This window comes from Telopea speciosissima, chromosome 9 (assembly GCF_018873765.1).
Source record: "Telopea speciosissima isolate NSW1024214 ecotype Mountain lineage chromosome 9, Tspe_v1, whole genome shotgun sequence".
NCBI classification, from domain to species: Eukaryota; Viridiplantae; Streptophyta; class Magnoliopsida; order Proteales; family Proteaceae; genus Telopea; species Telopea speciosissima.
The window spans coordinates 1,637,236-1,657,853 of NC_057924.1; the positions used below are offsets into that span (position 1 = coordinate 1,637,236).

At 39.9% G+C, this 20,618-nt stretch overlaps 1 protein-coding gene across 1 annotated transcript in view; it reads right to left on the reverse strand.

Moving 5' to 3' along the window:
• Nucleotides 1–20,618, reverse strand: part of LOC122641037 (cactin-like) — a 31,597-nt gene continuing 10,979 nt past the window's right edge. The window contains exons 4-13 of the mRNA XM_043834353.1: nucleotides 10,695–10,766; nucleotides 9,718–9,780; nucleotides 9,235–9,375; nucleotides 3,629–3,724; nucleotides 1,938–2,222; nucleotides 1,715–1,850; nucleotides 1,483–1,625; nucleotides 710–886; nucleotides 363–629; nucleotides 1–266 (exon numbers count right to left, since the gene is read on the reverse strand). Of these exons, the coding sequence (XP_043690288.1) occupies nucleotides 147–266; nucleotides 363–629; nucleotides 710–886; nucleotides 1,483–1,625; nucleotides 1,715–1,850; nucleotides 1,938–2,222; nucleotides 3,629–3,724; nucleotides 9,235–9,375; nucleotides 9,718–9,780; nucleotides 10,695–10,766 (1,500 nt within the window). The 3' untranslated portion in view covers nucleotides 1–146. The remainder of the gene's footprint in view (nucleotides 267–362; nucleotides 630–709; nucleotides 887–1,482; nucleotides 1,626–1,714; nucleotides 1,851–1,937; nucleotides 2,223–3,628; nucleotides 3,725–9,234; nucleotides 9,376–9,717; nucleotides 9,781–10,694; nucleotides 10,767–20,618) is intronic.

The window sequence follows — 20,618 nt, forward strand, 5'->3', positions numbered from 1 at the left end:
TTGAATAAACAGTAAGAATTCATTTCTCAAACACTAAAAGCATCTAAATAATCATTTGTTACAATTAGTAAATGTGAAAGACCACTGAGGCACTTACCATACAAGAGAATATCTTGAAGTACCACACACCATTGGCCTGTTTTAACTTATCGGCGGTAACGATAGCGTTTGAAGTTAATATAGACATGCAAAATGCCCCGCTCAAATGTGCATTTGAAACCCTTCTTGTGGGAATATTCCCACTCTTTGTTCACAATCTTGAATGCCTGTAATGCAATTACAAGAGCAAGTCTTTAAGTAAATTATTTCTAATGAAATTTCAGATAGATGCAGGTTCATTCAATGGACAAAGCAGGACTCACAATGTCTTCGTAAGGTGGCCCAGCATGAAATCTTATAATGCATGTCTCGCCACTGCTTCCATCTTTCTCTATGGTATACAATGGAGCTTTTGTTTTGTCAACAAGATCTGGGTAAAAGATATTAAATTTGTAACCTTGCACAATCTTTGGAGGTGGATTGTCATGGTCGTAGTGGGTTTGGTTGTATTTGTTCCACTCATATCCAGTGTGAACCCGATTGAAATACTTCGGTTTCCTTGGACGGTATTTATCATGCCACCAGTATACCTGCATCAAGATGTTTCATTAGACAATTATGAAATGATCAAATGAGGGAAAATATAAATATTAGAAGCTACAAAACACACTTGCGAATCCAGGTTGACTTCAGCACCAGAGCCAAATACTGCATCCCCTTCCTCCATAGCTCCCATAGCTTTCATGGCCTTCAGCTCCAAGTTATCTTCTGATGAATTTGGTTTTGATGCCATTGATTCCCTAATCCGTCTTTGCTGTTCTTCTAGTACAGCAACTCTTTTTCTTTCCTGGTATATTAAACACCAGAAAGGTTTTAAAACGTGGAATTTGGAACATAAATGATCTCCATCAATTCTGGTCCAAATCGGATTGGAATTGACTGGACTCGCCAAACTCAATTGGACTCAGTATGACTCAGTCAGAACTCAGTTATTGAGAATTGGGGTTAATAGGAATCGTGGTTGGTCAATTCCAGATGATCAGCCTTTTTTCGATTCCAATCCGATCTTTAAAACCAAAATTTATTATAGGATGCTCAAAATGCAACAATTAGGTTCTGGAATCAAGTACCACAGTCTAGTGGCTTTGATTTAATTTCCTAGCAATAGATAATTAGAAAGCTTTACCCTAAAAAAATCAATTAAGTCAAATTGTAGAGGCTGTTTTTTCTGTTGGATGGTGTGTGTGTGTTGGGGGGGGGGGGGGGATGGATTCAAATCATAGGTTTGACCATTTGGTAATCGTTATCCTTTGCTGTATCTGAGAATGTTGGGTAATACTGAGAATTCTGTCCCTATTCTGGGTGGCAGAACTGAATTTTAGTGCAGTGAACTGCATATCTAATACAATAAAATCAGCATATGTGAATTAGTAGATAGATTACCAGTTCAATCCTATCCTCTTCAGGGTCAATTGCTTCTTCATTTTCATCACCATGCAACAGCTGCGGTGAAAATGAACCAGGTTCTTCTTCAGGCTCATGAGTCTCTTCATCGGTCAGGGGCACAGGAGAATATTGTTGAACATCTATATTCAAATTCAGTTAGCTAACCATGCTAAATAAAGAATCATACAACCAAACCAGAATAGGCAGCAAGGGCAAGGATAGCCCATACCTTCCACAGCATGAATGGCGTCCTCTTGAGGATTTAAGTTATGATCTCCTTCCAAGTCTTCCTCACTCTCCAAAGGTTGCTCCAGGCGTTGGAGATGTTTATGCAATAGATTAGCATGAATCTCCTTTAGAAGAGCCTATTATAGCAAAAATCAATTGGCAAGTTTCCAATCACAACATGGAATTAGATGGAAATACATTTATGGAGGTGTGAAACTGTGTACCTTTGCCTTATATATCGTAAGGTGTTTCTGAACAGCCTGCCAGAACTCTACCACCTTGGCAGTGCCAGAATGCAACCCTGAGTCAATCAGTGATTCTAATTCCTCTAGCTCATTGTAAGTCTTCACCTCCAGGACGTTCTTGACATCTCCTTCAATGCTCGAGTGCAAACCTCTTTCCGCACCAAGCAATTCAGCTGGTGGTTCCTGTCCCCGTACTTGAGCACGATCTAAGGCATCCTTTTTCCGAGCCTCAGCCAGCTCCCAGTCACAAACCACCATTAATGCCTGTTCCACAACATCCAATATCTTATTCATGAGCTTTGACCCCATAACAAAGTAAGAACATAGAGTTTTAGGGGAAACTACCATCAAGGCGTCACTTCTAACATTAATATTATGTTAGTCCGTTATAATTCCAGAATATCAAGTCCATAGTTCTGTAAAACGATCTCAAATCTAATTTAAGCAGCGTGCAGAAGCATTGTGAAATTTTTAACTTATCTTTCATCATAAACTTCAAATCAATTCTAGAGGAACTACCAGGTCCAGAAAAATGAAGAGTCATGTGGTGTCTTCACTGTAACCCAAGCAATGCCCAGATACGAAATGTAAAATACCATAAGATTTTTGTTGCTTGGCAATGCCACATCAGATGTCTGGCTCCCTGCTGCCTACACTACACATTGACTATACAAGTGTACCCGTCTTTGAGATAGCCCATGGTAAGGAACTTGTCAAACACTACCACCCAAACAAAAGAAGGCAAGCCATTTCTGGGGATCCTATCATTGAATCAACTCTGGTAAGAAAATCTGTAATTCCACTTCGTCAAGACTTAATTCCACCCCCTCCCAGTATGAACATGGGCATGCACGGACATGGCAATCCATGAAATCTTAAAAAAGGAATACAGCTACACATACAAACACAAAATTCAACTTAAACAATCTTCAAGATTCGGTTTCGACTAGGATTTCGACCCTGATCGAAACTGAAATATACCGCTGAAATGGTCGAAATGGCACTGAAATATGGTCCATTTTGATGAGAAAATCGAAACATTGAAGACCCCTCAATTCGCATGCCATTTCGTTTCTACAAGTGTCAAAACCAAAATATGCCGTCAAAATTCCGACCTATGAACTTAATGGAATATGTAACTATTTTATTCAGAAAAGGCAAGGACAAAGTGCAGGGGAGAGAAGGGATACCGCTCCGCCACAACACCCATCCAAAAAAAAAAGGAAGACAGAACTATAAGAAGAAGCTAAAGGTTGCATATATTATGGAACCCCCAAGTAACACAATCTTGCTCTTATCACACTGCTAAACCAACCAATATCAACATTGAATGCATTTTACTCTAAAACTACCAAACCCAAACCTTATCCCACCCATTTCATGACTAAGGGATGGCTTTGCTTAACCAGATTAATAGGACGGTCAGGTATGGATCAAGAAACTAGCTCTTACCCTAAATGGTTAACCAGATTAGAACCAACAAAATGCTAGCAACTAAAACCGAAACTAGAACTCTTCGAATGAAAAGTAAAACCCAGCAAGTTAAAAAGTAAAATATGACAATTTATCTAATTCGGTTCAGAAATTTGTAGCTAGGGTATATTTAAATATTTTATGATGGACAACAGAGGAAATTGAATGCATAAATAGACCATGGACAAGGTTCATACCTCCCAAAACTTTATATGTGTCGGTGTTGCCCTATCCAAATCCAGGTGCATTTTTATGTCATCATGAAGCTCTTCCATTTCCTTCACTGTTAAACCCTGTTGTACATATTTCAGTTTTTATTCCAAGCATAGTCATCATAAATAACAAGAGAACATAATAGAGCATAATTCATGGTTAAAAAATATAAATGCAAAGGAGGCTAACATTCAAGATACATATTAGATCAACAACAACAACTCAGCCTTATCCCAACTAAATGGGGTCCGCTACATTTTAGGTCTGCCCCTGGCACTTTTAATTTCTTCAATCTGAAGCATCTGAAGGCCTTAGTTGAACATCGCCAATCCACCTCAAACAAGTTTCTCATGGTTTATCATGTATCGGATCTACTCCCAATTCAGCTCTAATATGATCTCGTAGCTTATCAAGCAAGAGTACATCCATATTTGGAAGGTATTCAACTCAACTCAGCCTTATCCCAACTAAATGAGGTAGGCTACATTGTTCCTTCTTCTCCAATCAGCTCTATTCAAAGCCATACTTGTTAATAGTCTTAAACTATGTAATGTAGAAGGGGTTCAATTAAGAACCACTCTACAGTAGGATCGATGATAGGTTGCAGCAGAACATCAAATTAGAAACAAAATCAGAATTAGTAACTTAGTAAATAAGAACCAAACCAACCATTGGAAAGGGATCAAACTCAGGTCGATTGGTGATTATATAGAGTAAAAGCACTGCTGAAAGTCTCACTTGATTATGATGATTGAATTGGAAGATATGGCAGCAACACCAAAATAGAAGGTTAAGGGTTATCTCACAAACCAACACTTTGTTTGCGATCCAATCAGGATCAAGTGGAGGCCTTGTGGAGTAGGTGATCTGCAGCAAGTTTGGTGTAATTTTGATGGACAGAAGTGAAGTTATGAAGGGGGAATGAAAATAGAAGGTTTGTGAATATGGAGGATTCTAGCCAATGGAATGGAGTAGACGTGGGGATCGATTGGAGTGATTGATGGTGTTGTTCTATGCTCAAAATCCCAGCAGATTTTGATGGATGAAAGTGGAGATATGCAGCCTTGAAGTTCCAGCAGGAACTCAAGTCCAGGAGCAGCAGCAGTCTTCACTCGAATGGAGGAGGCAGTAGCAGCACAACAAATGTAGTCCTAGATTGGTAGAAGACCAACTAGGAGCCAGTAAACCAGGATCTGTTATGAACAGGTGAATTGGCTAGGTGGTTTTTGGTGAAATTAGGGTTAGGGTTTGATGTTAGGGTTATGTCAAGTCAAGGTAGGGGAGTCTATCAGTGAAGGTCCTAAGATGTTTTGATGGTTGGAAGTATGTAAACTTGAATGAGCAGTAACTTAGGTTTAGGGTTTTGGAAAAGAGGAAAAGAGGAAAAGAGGGGACTCTAGGGGATTAGAAAGGGAGGATGGGGATAGGGTTTGGATAGAGTGCTAAAGGGGCAGGGGTGGAGAGTTTGATCTAAAAAAGGAGGGATTTTGCTGGCTGGTTTGGTCTGAGCAGAATTTAGATCTTGGGAAAATTGAAAACAAAAAGGGGTAATTTAGGGTTTGGTAGTTTAGAGGATTACAAGAAGAATTGTTGGGGATGGGGATGATTCAAACTCACTGTTGTGCAGAATTTCCTTGCCAGTAGCTTGTTTGAATGGAGAACTTGAATAAAAATTGATTCTTTAACTAGAACTTGAAGGAGAGCTTCAAAAGAACCACCCGGGCTTCACACCGCAAGGTGTCGATTGGATTAAACATAAATCCCACCAACGAACCACCCGGGCTTCCCACCGGATGTCAATCGGATCAAACATCGATCCCACCAGCCTTGATCAAACACAAGACAAAAATCTACAATGGAGAAGAAGAGCAAAAAAAGAAGCATTTCATTAATATCAAAATTCGTGTTGAATGCTTGCCCACCTTACAACCTTATATAAAAGACTCAAAAATAGATTCCTACACTAAAAAGGAAAGGCCTAACCCAATCCTTAACCTATTAGGTAACTTAAACTAACTAGGAAAGTGAAATAACAAAGGAAATAGACTCAAAACATGGCTGGAGTTATAGAGTCCTAATCCAGCGCAACTTAAATAACAATTAAATAGTCACATGACTACTGACCACTTAACCAAGTCACATGATCACTTAAGTGATCACATGACCACTAACCAAATAAAAAGAAATCTACCAACTAATATGTAACCTTATTACACATAGTTTAGGCCCATAAAAGTGGCCTATTACATTGAAAACCCATGGGATCAAAGGCCCAACATGTATATAACCCAAACCTAGACTTATTCCTAAGTAAAGAAGCCCAGTTTGGTGATAAATCTGCATCAACTGCCTTCGATTGAGTCTTCACATCACTAGTATTGATCACAGGGTAGCAGCAATATCATAGGGGATCGATTGCAATGGAGGAGAAGATAGAGAAGAGAAGGAGGGGGGGGGTAGGGGAATGGCTCTCTCAGCCTGGGTCTCTCACCCACAGCTATCCCAGCTGTTGAAACATGGAATTTCTCCCATAACCAATTGCAACATGGCCTGAAAATTCTATTCTCCAAAATCTGCTCCTTCCTTACAATAGGGGGCCTATTAATAGCTTAGGCAAGCTTACAATAAAAATAGAAACTACGAAATCCTAACTAAAATTAGAAACTACTAGGTTTTATATAGATCAGCCACATGCAAGAATAACTAAAATAGAAATTGATAGATTTAGCAACTAAGTACTATTAAGAGAATAGTAACAAAATAAAATCAGATCTTCAGTCTTCTAGCAGCCGATCCTCTTTCTTGTTAAATCTTGGATTCTGATGTGGTCCCCACCAAGGATCTTCTAATAATATTCTCACCAAGGAAAAATCAGGGGCTCTGTGACACTGTTCACATGAACAGTGTTTTGGCCACTTTTTCTTCATGTTTTGTCCTACATCACTATGCATGTCTTTCCTCACCACTCCTAGAGTCATTTTAGGCCTAACCCTAGCACTTTTAGCTCCTTCAATCTGAATCAAATCACCCTTCCGTACTGGAACATTCAAAGGCCTCTATTGCACATGTCCATGCCACCTCAAACGATTTTTTTGCAACTCATCATATATATTGGAGCTCCTTCTAAATTAGCTCTAACTTGTTCATTCTTATTTTATCTTTCCTATTTTTACTAGTCATCCATCTTAACATATTCATTTCAGCTACGCTAAGTTTGTTTATATGTTGTTTCTTCACTGCCAAACATTCAGCTCCATACATCATTGATGGTTGTATAACTATCCTATAGGGTTTTCCTTTTGAGTTTTAAAGGAATACGTTGATCATACAACACTTCGGATGCGCCCCTCCACTTCATCCGCCCTATTCTAATTCTTTGTGCAACATCATCCTCTATTTCTTCTTTTTTATTTATGATTGAACCTAGGTATCTAAAATTTTCACTTTGTAGTACATCTTTGTATCATCAGTTTCACCACCTAGCTTTCAATTATACTGTTACTAAAGTTACACACCATATACCTGGTTTTTGTTTTGCTATCTTAAAACCTTTGGATTTCCAAGGTTGATCTCCATAATTCCAACTTTGCATTTATCCATGCTATTGTTTCATCCACCAAAATAATATCATCAGCAAAAAGCATGCACCAAGGGACCACTCGACATGGTAGCGGTTACCATGCTTTCCTTGTCAAATGGAAAGGTCACCCACGCCAGGACAGCACTGGAATTTATGCGGACGACTTCAAGAAACTCGACCCCAAGTTGTATGACCATTACATGTCCTTCATCCATTCGTCAGAGACGAATATTTTCAAGCCGGGGAGAGCTGATGTAGAGCTGAAGCACTACATCCGCAAGAAGAAGAGGAACAAGAAGCTGTCCAAGTAGTAGTAGTAGTGCAAGAAGAAGAGGAACAAGAAGCTGTCCAAGTAGTAGTAGTAGTGCAAGAAGAAGAGGAACAAGAAGCTGTCCAAGTAGTACTGTAGTAGTAGTAGTGCAAGAAGAAGATGAACAAGAAGCTGTCCAAGTAGTAGTAGTATTTCCATACTTAGTTTATTTGTAGTGTTTTGTGTTTTTAAATTGAACCGGCCCAACCTAGTTGAACCAGTGGTTCAATTTATGTGACTTGAGTCACCCTTTAATTAATGTAATGTTTTTTTTGGGGTCCACACCTCCCACGAATTTAGAAGGGGGAGGTGGTGTTAGAGTAAGCCGGCTAGGAGTATTTACACTCCTAGGCTGATTAGGAGAATGGCCTATGGCCACTATAAATAAAGTAATTCGCTGGGGGTTTATTCTCACCTCTGAATTTTTTTTTAAAAACTGCTCAAGCTGCTCTGCAACTTTGTTCTCTCCTTTCAGAATTGCTTTGTATCTGATCAAGGCTGATGGAATTGGTGTCTGATCCAATCGACACCTTGTGGTATGAAGCCCGGGTGGTTCCTTTGAAGCTCTGTTTTCAAGTTCTTATTTTTATTCAAGTTTTCAACTTCCAACAAGCTGCTGACAGGATTTTTCTGCAACAACAGTGAGTTAGAAGTGTTTCCCATCCCCATTATTCTTCTTCTAATCCTCTCACATCCCAACCGTAACAATCCCCCTTTTTTAATTTTACTTTTACAACATCAACAATCAAACTAGACCTAACCATCCATCCACGGAACCCCGAATTTTGATCACATATTCCCCTACCACTAGGGAACACTCGATCCTAAGCCCAGCCACCATCTTCCATTAAACATGCCCATATTTGGACCGAGTCACTCTCACACCCTAAGGAGAGCTCGATCCAAACCCTAGGCCAAGACTCACATCCTAAATCCTAGAATCCCCCATACTTCTTTTTTTAAAAACCCCAGAAAATCTAACCCTAAGCTGCTGCCCAGTCAAGTTTACATATTTCCCACCATCAAAACATCTCAGGACCTTCACTGTTAGACTCCCAACTTGACATAACCCACACATCAAACCCTAACCCTAATTTCACCAAAGTACCTATTTTAGCCTAGCCGATTTAGTGTTCATAGCAGGTTCTGTTTTACTGGCTCCTAGTTTGACTTTTCAAACCTAGGACTACATTACTTCGTTTTGGATCATCCAATAGCCAAGGTTCATCTGTCTACTCTTAAGCAGCCAAACCTGAAGGCAGATACTGAGTAGATGGATGGCTTCAAAAGTTACCTGCATAACTAAAGTTAAGGAGGTCCAGACGTCCACAAGTCCTTTATTTGTGAGTCAAGAACCTAAAGTGTAGAAGATTAAGTGATTGTGACAGTTATAACGTATACTGGTACTAACTTGATAGTGATTTGAAGTTGATTTCATCTAGAGATAGCTGGGAAACCAGAAATCATGTCATTTGATGTCCAATTACCTGTTAGTCCAAACAGATTAAAGATACTTTTGTGGGAAACAAATGAATTTTAATTTTTCAGCAAATTTTTTTTTTTATTTGCTTTGTGTACAATGAACAATATGATATTTCAACCAAAGCCATGAAAAACATGAAAGAAACTCATAAGAATGTCACAAGTGTGTACTAATTAGCACGGAACAAATAGAATTTGAGAACACTGTGGAAGCTTGCCTTGAAGACCATGTATGGTTCATTTATCTCGATGTCAAAGTCATCTGAACCATTAAGATGCTTGGAGAGAATATCAATGGGTTTTATACGCCCCTCACGCAATCTAATCTCTGACCTGACTTTGCTTTGATCAAAATGAAACTGTAAATTGAGCAGGTTAGCCACTGGTATATTGACATATTTGCATAAGATTGACTTTAATTACCAGAAAAATAAACAATATAATAGATAGTAACGAAATGCTATCATATCGAAATTACCTCCACAATTAAACCCCTGAACATAATAATAATACTAATGGCATACCAATACTGCAATAGATAAATTATCTCGATATCACAATAAGAATACTAGTAATATGCATTCATATCGATTTCACCTCCAACAGCAATAGAAATACTAATACAAATAATAATAAATGGTTCACACTTCACATGAAAGGATGAAGATAACAGGAATATGAGGGATGAATTCATTGCTTACCTCTTCTTCTTTCTTTTCCCAGTCATGGAACTCAGCCCTAGCACGTTCTCTAGCCAACATCGCCTGGGATAATGAACACAATTGGTAACTTATTCCTCAGGAAAATTATTAGTTTCATTTCAATTAAGAGATTAAAATAAGATCTATATGTATCAGACCATGATCACTTTAAAATCACATCCCCAGGATGATGATAGGCAAGTGGATGTTAGATCAGAAGTGCACCTTTTCTTTTTATGCCTTCTTCTGGAGTAATATGGGAGGAGAACAAATAGAAGGAAAAACTTAATTTCAATTTTCATGTGAAGCAGTCCCATCCCAACAATAGTCAGAGCTTCTACATGGAGTTTGGTGTTAGACAATATCCTTACTGTTGATCATTTAGAGAGGGAAAAAAACAGCCAGGTCAAATGCAACTAGAAGGTAGAAGGTTAGACAATCCATCATTTTTTCCTCCACCACTAGATGTTCAAGACCATTTGGTAGTTCTTTCATTCAAATTTTTTTGTGAATCCCATTAGTCTCCTTTGGAGACTTCCTTATCTATGGTCAAACTGCTAAGGGGATGGTGCATAGTGGCAAATCTTATGGCAGGTTCTTCCATATATGGTGGTCAGGGCATTAGGAAAGAGAGAAAACAAAGGAATCATCCAGGAATCAATAGCTGACCCGCAGAATATGATGGATGCGGATGTTTCTCCTTTATAATTGGTATTGGGTGCTGAGATTTTTGTCAAAGGAAGAGTTTAATTGGGACAAGGTCATACACCAGAATTACAGCATACAGCCATATCACATTTAATTTTCACATCTGTTGGACATAATCCTCATATATATACCACCAGCTTACTTATTTTCTCTTCCTCTAAACACAAAGGTTACTGTTAGGCATTCAAAAAAAATACAAGAAAAAAGAATAATGACAAAGTTTCCTCCAATAGACCAAAAAGATCGTGAAATGTCAAAGATGAAAGTACCATTTCCTCTTCATATTTTGCTTTCTCAATTGCTCGCTCCTCCCTTCTCTTCTTCACTTTCTCAATCTCCGCCTGCAGCATGAATTTGATAGTAAGTGCCTAAATTTCATATTTCAAAAAAATAGACAATCTCAACTTAACTAAACCATATCCCAATTAAATGAGGTGGCAGATAGGTAAAACTACTATACACAGTCTCAAAATCAAAGCAATATTAGTAGGGCTACCAGAACCAGCTAATCATTAAAGATGTTGGAAGTATTGAAGTAATATATACATGAAAGACTGGGTTGTGTTCTAGATTCAAAAGGTTCCATCATAGGTTAGAGGAATTGAGTAAAATAGTTCAGTGATAAAATGAAGTGAAAGTCAAAATTAAAAAAAAAATGCTTTCCAACTCTTTCAATAAAATGAAAATGCTCTACAACAACAATACAGCCTTATCCCAACTAAATGGGGTCGGCTACATGGATCCTTGCCCTCTAATCAGCTCTATTCAAGGTCGTACTTGATACAAGACCTAAGATATGCATGTCTTTCCTCACCACTTCTCCTAAGGTCATTTTAAGTCTGCCCTGCCTCTTTTAGTTCCTTCAATCTAAATCAAATCATTCTTCCGTACTGGAGCATTCAAAGGCCTTCATCGAACATGGCCATGCCACCTCAAAACGACTTTCTCGTAACTTATCATGGATCAGAGCTACTCCTAGACCAGCTCTAATATGATCATTCCTTACTTTATCCTTCCTAGTTTTGCCCCTCATCCATCTCAACATCCTCATCGCTGCTACACTTTGTTCATCTATATGATGCTTCTCAACTGCCCAACATTCCGCACCATACATCATAGCCGGTCGTATGACTGTCCTATAAAATTTTTCTTTTAAGTTTTAAAAAGGAATACGCCAATCACACAACACTCCGGATGCATTTTCTCCACTTCATCCATCTAAGTTTAATTCTCTGTGAAACATCATCCTCTATGTCACCTTCTTTATTTATGATTGAGCCCAGATTACTATAATAATCACCTATTGCGGAATCTCCCTCTCATCAATTTTCACCACCTCATTATCTGTACTAGTGTAACTAAAGCTACACACCATATACTCCGTTTTTGTTCTACTTAAAACCTTTTGATTCCAAGGTTGATCTCTATAACTCCAACTTGGCGTTAATCCCTGCTTTTGTCTCATCTACCAAAACAATATCAGCAGCAAAAAACATACACCAAGGAACCTCATCTTGAATGTCTCTGGTTAAATCATCCATGATAAGCGCAAACAAATAAGGGCTTAAAGCTGATCTTTGATATAACCCAATTGTAATTGGGAATACCTTGCTCCCCCCCCCCCCCCCCAGTTCTTACACTTGTCACCGCACCCCGCACCATCATACATATCTTTAATTATGTCCACATATTTACTTGAAACACTTCTCTTCTCTAGTACTTGCTAGATTAACTCTCTAGGGACTCTATCATAAGCTTTTTCTAGGTCAATAAAGACCTTATGAAGATACTTCTTGCCATCTCTAAATCTTTCCATAAGTCTCCTAATTAGGTAAATAGCTTCAATCGTGGATCTTCCTGACATAAAACCAAATTGGTTCTCCGTAATAGTAGAGCCTGCTTGATAACCTTCCCAGAAACTGTTTTTGGTGTTTTTGTGTTATGAGAAACGGAAAAACACCCTAAAAAACCGTTTGATAAACCTGTTTCATTTTTAGTGTTTTAGAAACATAAATTGAAATTTATGGTACATGGCACAGGTTTGACAGAACATGTACAACATGATTTTACGTTTCTTGGCACAACTTTTACAAAACGGTGACCCGATAAAAACGAGGGTTGAGTGAACAAACCACAGGTTCTCATCTCTACTCTCTTCATTCGTTCTCAACACCCTGAGTGGAAAACCAAAGAGCTTCTTAGTTCTCATCGTCTTCAGCGACTACTGTGCAGAACCACTTCCGCTCTGAGATCCAGGTACCCTCTCTCTCTCTCGCTCGCTCTCTGATATGGTTCTATTCTTCAATGGAAGATCATACCAGGTTATAAATCATGGAAGTCTTCTTTCTCTAGGGTTTAACGGTGACTAGAAGCCAATATTCGCTCGGAACCCCCATTTTCCCCTTCATTCTTGAGAAGCGTTGAACCCTAGATTTCACAAATCCCCCATCCCTCTCTCCCATTTTCCCTTCATTTTTCTGAATTAAATGAAGGGGAAATGGGAGAAGAGGGATGGGGGATTTGTGAAATCTAGGGTACATTTCTTTGTTTTTACTTCTTCCCCATTCGTCCCCTGCAAATTTGGCGTTCCTCTAAAAGACTCTTGAATCTGGGTGTCCTCAATTTCCATCTTTTAGAGGGAAATCCCCCTCGTTTTTCTGAATTTTCCCCTTCGTTTTTTCTGAATTTATGTTGTATATATTTGTGATTTTGCTGATTCTCTCTCTCTCTCTGTGTTTGTGTGTGAAGCTTGAACCATGGAAGCTGCATTTGAGCAAGATTAGTTGAGAAACTTTGCTCTAATCAGGTATGGTTCATTTGTCCTTCCATGTTTTTATCTTTGCACCTTTGGAGTGGTACTTGGAGTCCTACATAATACCTGCGTAGAGCTTTTATTGTCATCATTTTGAAATTTTTTAGAATAAACCTCTGAGGCATATTCCTGATCCCACTCTTCCCACCTATAGCTTTTGTTTCTTTTAACAAATTGGATCTGAAACACTGACCATAAAACAAGTTGGATCTGAACTTTGATCTGTATTGATGACCTTTCTGATTCTACTATTACTCCAGAAGATGACTCTCCCTGCCTGGGTTCATTTAAACTTTCATTTTCATTATAGAATAAGGTTTTCCTGAGCAATCTAACCTTTTTGGGTTTTCAGGATTTTCTAATTTTTAGATCCTTGGGATGCAACCAGAACCTCAAACCACCCCTTATTAACTTATAATTTGTAATAATATGATGCATTGATCATATGGTGATGGTTTAGCTCAATCAAGGGTCCATAGACCTGAGTTGTATATACATTAGCAAGAGGAGATCCGGGAGGAGAAAGTGGCGGATCTACTATGACCCTCAGCATATTCTTGCAATGGACTCAAATGACCCAAACATGAGTGGGAGATAATCTGCCTAAGGTGGCAGCATTAACCTCTTGAGAATTGTTATCACTTTAGAACCATGACCCTCAGCATATTCATTGGCTATAACTGGTTAATTGTTATCAATTTTTTCTCTGTAACTGGTTAATCGAGGAGAAGGGTTTATGTACTGTATGAATCATAACCCATTAAGGATGGGTAGGTAGGTATAGACATATAGTTGCTGAACAGCTGAAGAGTGGCCCCTTTGATTGTTAGAGTTATTAGTTCTCATGTCCTAGGGGTATTTCTGGAACTAGATCTTAACTAGTTTCCTTATCATGTAATTTCTTCTTTTTCTTTCTTTTTACCTTTTACCTCCCTAGGGAGGTTGGATGTAATATGTCAAGAGTTTATATTTGAGTAATATAGGTGTGGAGAAATAATCTCCAACACATAACTTTACAACCGAAACATTCTCTCCTTCTTCTTCTTCTCTTCTTCTTCTCCTTCTTCCTCCTTCATCATCTTCCTTTTCTTCTACTTGTTCTCCTAACCTAAATCTTAACTTGGTATCAGAGCTAAGGGTTTGAGAGTCGTATCCATCCTCCTTGTCCCTATTTTTTCCTCTCTTTGGAATCCGAGAACATAAGGGATTCCAAGGAAGAGGCTCTTATGTAAACTGCTTGTTGAAGGAGTCTGAAATAGGTTCTTTTCAACCTATTCAAGTGATTGATACTGTTCCTTGAGCTACATTGAAGCCCTTATGAAGTTTTGGAGCTCACCCAGCCTTATCTAGGTTTTCCGCCAGGTTCCTGCTGCAGGCCTTGTATCTCCTTCTCTCGGGCTGTGTTTGGATCCTGGAGTAGCTCTTTAAGATCGTATCTGAGTCCTATTTATGCCTCTGATGCTTGCACTTGATGGATATGAAGCTGGTTGGAGCATAACTCATTCTCGTGTGACCTCTGTTTCTGCCCAGGTAAAGCTGAGACTGATATTTGGTCCTTTTTCTCGCATTTGGAGTACAATAGGCTCCCCTCTTAGTTGAGAAATAATTATGGACATCTTGTTTGAAGTCTTGCAACAGTATTAAGTGTTTTTTGGTTGCTTGGAAAGTGTTTGGGTAAAGGCTGTTCCAGCTTATACTACTTTTCTTCTTGCTGGAATTTCTTTTTTCTGTGTTGGAATCATTTCTTGGGTTGAGTGTGTACTCCCCACTTGCTGTTGGGACTCTTGTTTATGGTCAAGTGTTCCTTTCCTTACACTATGGTTGATTCAGCAACATCTGGCCTTGGTTCGGCTGATTCACAGCCCACTCCAACAGCTCCTCGGTTGGTTTATAAGAACACCCATCTACAGATTTCCTTTGTGCAGCTTGATGGCACTAATTACTTGGACTGGTCACACTCTGTGAAGCTTTCCCTTCGAAGCAAAGGGAAGCTTGGGTATATTACAGGTGATATTAAGGCCCCAGAGCCTAGTTCACCTACCTATGAGAAATGGGAGACAGAAAACTCTACAGTGATGACCTGGTTAATCTTCTCCATGAAACCTGAGATTGGGAGAAGGTTTATAAGAAAAGAAACTGCCAAGGCAATCTGGGACAGTGTCGCCCTGACCTTTGACAGAGTGGGTGACTCTGCCAAGGTTTATCAGCTCCACCAGAAAATTAACTCAATGAGACAGGGTGACAGGACCATTTCTGAGTACTACAGTGCTTTTCTTGGTCTTTTGGAGGAGTGTGACCACTACAGGGACCTTCAATTGACTAACCCAGAGGATGAAGCCAAGGTACATCGGACTCTTGAAAAGGAACGTGTCTTCTCCTTACTTGGTGGTTTGAATCCTGACTATGAGCCAATTAGGCTTCAGATCTTAGGCCGGTTTCCCTTTCCATCTCTTAGTGAGGTTTGTAGTTACGTACAGAGTGAGGAGACTCGGCGTGCTGCTATGGCACCAACATCTGTTCCATCTCTTGAACGGTCAGCCTTCAATATGAGTTCCTTCCGAGACACCAGTGGAGGTGGAAGAGGCCAAGGGCCTAACTGTACAGAAGATAGAGCAGTGGAGCCAATTGGTGCCAGTGGAGTTGGTCGCGACAGGTTTAAATGTGATCATTGTGGGAGGACAGGACACACCAAGGATAGGTGTTGGTCTCTTCATGGTCGCCCTCCTGGCACTAGTGGTCGTGGTGGCCGTAGAGGGGGAGCTAGAGCACATTCTGTGATGACTGAGACAGATGCTCCACAGGATGACTCCACTTTGGCAGATGCGGTGTTTCGCAGGGTTATGTCACAGCTGAGCACATCTCCTGCACCCACAGTGGCCAGTTCTTCCTCATCCTCAGCTTTGCAGGTCTCCACCTCAGCTTCTACTGCAGCCCAGTCTTGGGTCATTGATTCTGGTGCCACCGACCACATGATTGGTACGTCCCATTACTATGATTTCTATACCATTTGTTCTGGTAAGGACAAGGTTAGGGTAGCCGATGGTTCCCTTTCCTCCATCTCTGGTAAGAGCAGTATCCCTGTTACACCGTCTATTTCCCTTACTTCTATTCTCCATGCCCCTAACCTTACTCTTAATCTTTTATCTGTGAGTCATTTGACTAAATCTCTGAATTGTTGTGTCACCTTTTATCCTTCTCATTGTCTTTTTCAGGATTTGGTGACGAAGAGGATTATTGGTAGTGGACGTGAAGAGCAAGGCCTTTATCTCTTTGACCCTTTTTTTCCCACAGTTCAGTCTTATGTGTGTGGACGTGATGATAGTAGTTCTGTGGAGTCTGTTATGTTATGGCACCGCCGTCTTTGCCATCCATCTGTTGTTGTAATGAGGAAACAATTGCTTCACTTATTTTCTTCTGTTGCTTCTTCTCATGTATTTCAATGTGAACCATGTATGTTTGCCAAACATTGTCGTTCCTCTTATCCATATCATAGTAATAGAACTGTCGTTCCCTTTCATATTGTACATACTGATGTTTGGGGACCTTCTCCTACTACCTCCTTATTTGACTATCGTTACTTTGTGTCATTTATTGATGATTTTTCTCGTGCTACTTGGACTGTTCTTATGAAGCATAAGAGTGATGTTTGTGATGCATTTAAAACCTTTTATCAGATGATTCTTACTCAGTTTGACACTCGGATCAAAATTGTTCGGTCCGATAAAGGGGGGAGAATACATGTTTGGTGGCCTCTAAACCTTCTTTTCTAATAATGGCATTATCCATCAGCTAGCGTGTGTTGACACACCCCAACAAAATGGGGTTGCTGAGAGGAAAAATCGCCATTTATTGGAGGTCACTCTCTTGTTTGGCATGAATGTCCCCAAGACCTTCTGGTCTGCTGCTCTTCTCACAGCTTCTTTTCTCATTAATCGCATGCCTACCAAGCTTCTTGATTTCAAATCTCCCTTGGACATTTTATCTCCCAAGGTTTTTGCTTTCTCTCTTCCTCCTAGAGTCTTTGGTTGTGTCTATTATGTGCATGTTAACAAATCTGCTCGTACTAAACTTGATCCTAAAGCCCTCAAGTGTCTCTTCCTTGGGTATTCTTCTACTACCAAGGGTTACAAGTGCTATCACCCTTCTTCTCGTCAGTGCATTATCTCCAAGGATGTCACCTTCCTTGAATCTATCCCTTTCTTTGCTCCTTCTCAGCATCCTCTTCAGGGGGAGCATTGTGGAAGTGAACAGGCTGCTGATTACCTTCACTCTCCTCTCCCTATCCCCCCTTTTATGTTTGATATTGGAACACACAAGACTGTGGAGACTGTGGATGCGGGTAATATTGGTGATCAATTAGGTGTGAATACAGAATTGGCGGTTGAGAGTGGTTCTGGTAAGGAGAAGGATTACCACATTACCTACAAAAAGGGTGAAGGCTTGCATAACAGAGAAAAGCAGACCTACCAAGAGTCCTCTTTTGATCTAGATCCACATCCTGAGATTCATCCTCCTCAATCAGGTGACATTCCTTCTCCTCCATCTGATTTAGACCTTCCTATTACTGTTAGAAAAGGGAAAAGAGCTTGTACTAATCCTATAGCCCAGTTTGTCTCCTATAATGCTCTTTCTTCTACAAGTATTGCCTTTATTACTGCTCTCTCTACAACTTCTATTCCCAGGAATATTACTGATGCTATGTCTGACCCAAAGTGGAGATAAGTTATGTTTGAGGAGATGATGGCTCTTGAGAAGAATGGCACTTGGCAGTTGGTAGATCTTCCCAAGGGACGTGTCCCAATTGGATGCAAATGGGTCTATACAATCAAGTATAAATCTAATGGTACTGTTGAGAGATACAAAGCAAGGTTAGTAGCCAAGGGGTACAGTCAAGTCTATGGGATTGACTATCAAGAGACATTCGCTCTAGTAGCTAAGCACAACTCCATAAGAGTTCTTTAATTTCTGGCGGCCAATAAAGATTGGCCATTGTATCAGTTAGATGTGAAGAATGCCTTTCTTCATGGTGACTTGGAAGAGGAAGTGTACATGCAACCCCCACCGGGCTTCAAAATACCCTCAGCTGAAGGGAAGGTGTGCCTCCTCAAGAAGGCACTATATGGACTCAAACAATCTCTAAAGACATGGTTTGAGCACTTTCAACAAGCTATTCTTCAGAATGGATATTCCCAAAGTCAAGCAGATCACACTCTCTTTACCAAGCAGGGCAATGGTACCATCACAGCTCTCATTGTCTATGGTGATGATATTGTAGTCACTGGAGATGATATGGCTGAGATAGATAAACTGAAGACCTACTTGGCTAAACAGTTTGAAATCAAAGATCTAGGCCCCTTGAAGTATTTCTTAGGCATTGAAGTATCAAGGACCAATTAATCAACATATGTCAACGAAAGTTTGTGCTTGATTTGTTGACAGAGATAGGGATGTTAGGTTGTAAACCAGCAAGTTCTCCTATTGAGCAGAATCACAAATTAGGAGAAGATTGTGGTTCTCCTCTTGTTGATGCGGGAAAATACCAGAGGCTAGTTGGGAAGCTTATTTACCTTTCTATGACACGCCCATATATCTCCTATGCAGTGGGAGTAGTGAGCCAATTTATGCATGCCCCCAAGAGTGGTCACTTAGATGCTATGTATCGTATTCTTAGATATTTGAAATCATGCCCAGGGAAAGGATTGATGTATGCCAGGCACAACCACCTGAGAGTGGAAGGTTTTACTGATGCTGATTGGACTGGATCCATCACAGACAGGAGGTCTACCTCCGGCTATTGTACCTTTGTGGGAGGTAACTTGGTTACATGGAGAAGCAAAAAACAGCCGGTTGTAGCTAGATCTAGTGCCGAGGCAGAATTTAGAGCTATGGCTCATGGAGTGTGTGAACTCATATGGTTGAAAAGACTTGTTCAGGAATTGGGTTTTGACACTGAAGGTCCTATGAGGCTCTACTGTGACAACAACGCTGCCATCAGTATTACCCATAATCTTGTACAACATGACAGAACCAAGCACAGTGTCGAGGATTGAAGTGGATCGACACTTCATCAAGGAGAAGATTGACTCTGGCTGTATTTGCACTCCTTTTGTTAAGACTGGTGATCAACTGGCTGACATCTTCACCAAGGCCCTTGCCTCTCCTCAGTTTGGCACTCTTCTATGCAAGCTGGGAATGCATGATATTTATTCTCCATCTTGAGGGGGAGTGTTAGAGTTATTAGTTCTCATGTCCTAGGGGTATTTCTGGAACTAGATCTTAACTAGTTTCCTTATTATGTAATTTCTTCTTTTTCTTTCTTTTTACCTTTTACCTCCCTAAGGAGGTTGGATGTAATATGTCAAGAGTTTATATTTGAGTAATATAGGTGTGGAGAAATAATCTCCAACACATAACTTTACAACCGAAACATTCTCTCCTTCTTCTTCTTCTCTTCTTCTTCTCCTTCTTCTTCCTTCATCATCTTCCCTTTCTTCTACTTGTTCTCCTAACCTAAATCTTAACTTTGATTTGGCTAAGTTAAATGTGGGTGGGTGGATGAGATTCAGAAGAAAAAGAAAGAATTTTCATTGACGAAATAAACAGAGCTGTATAAACTATAAACCAACCCGTGTGTGTAATAGAAAAGATTCTGAAACCAAAACCTTATACATTCTTGTACATTGATGCTGTATGGCTGAGTGAGAGACTTGATTCAAAATCATAGATTTTCATTTGATTTCACAGGAACACAGCAGCTCCACATCAACTCCTAGGTATTCAGCTTCTCTTCTTCTTCCTTTCCTCTTCTTTTCTTCTGAAGTTCTTGCTGAATCTAGTTGTATCTTTCTCTAACACAGAAATCCTGATGTAGCCTAGGTGAAATAACTTCCACTTAGGACCAGTTCTGTCTAAGGGTTGGCCGAATGGGCAGACTAGGGTTTTTAGGGCAAAATTTAGGGTTAGGGCTGAGTAATGACAAGGGGGTTTATAGGGTTTTAAAAGGCAGGTTTCAGAGGTCTTAATGGTATAAAGATATTAGGGTTAGGAGATGTTTTGAATTTCTGCAATTTTGGGCAGAATCGGGTCACAGGCTTTAGGGTTTAATGGAGTGAAGAGATGAAGGGGTTAGAGGGGGAATTATAGGCTAGGGCTGAGGTCGAGTGGGGGGAATGATGTAGGGAAGGTGGGCTGAGAATAGGGTTTGAAGGTGATGGCTAGATCTGGAATTATAATGGAATCCTAGTTGAAGTAGGAGTTGCAGGTTTAATGGGGTTGAGGGTGGAATGGATAAGTTGCGGGGTTAAGGTGCAGGAGCAGCAACAGCTTGAAGATAGAAGAAGACCTCCTGACCTTCACAAAGGCAAGGAGTCGTAGGAGAACC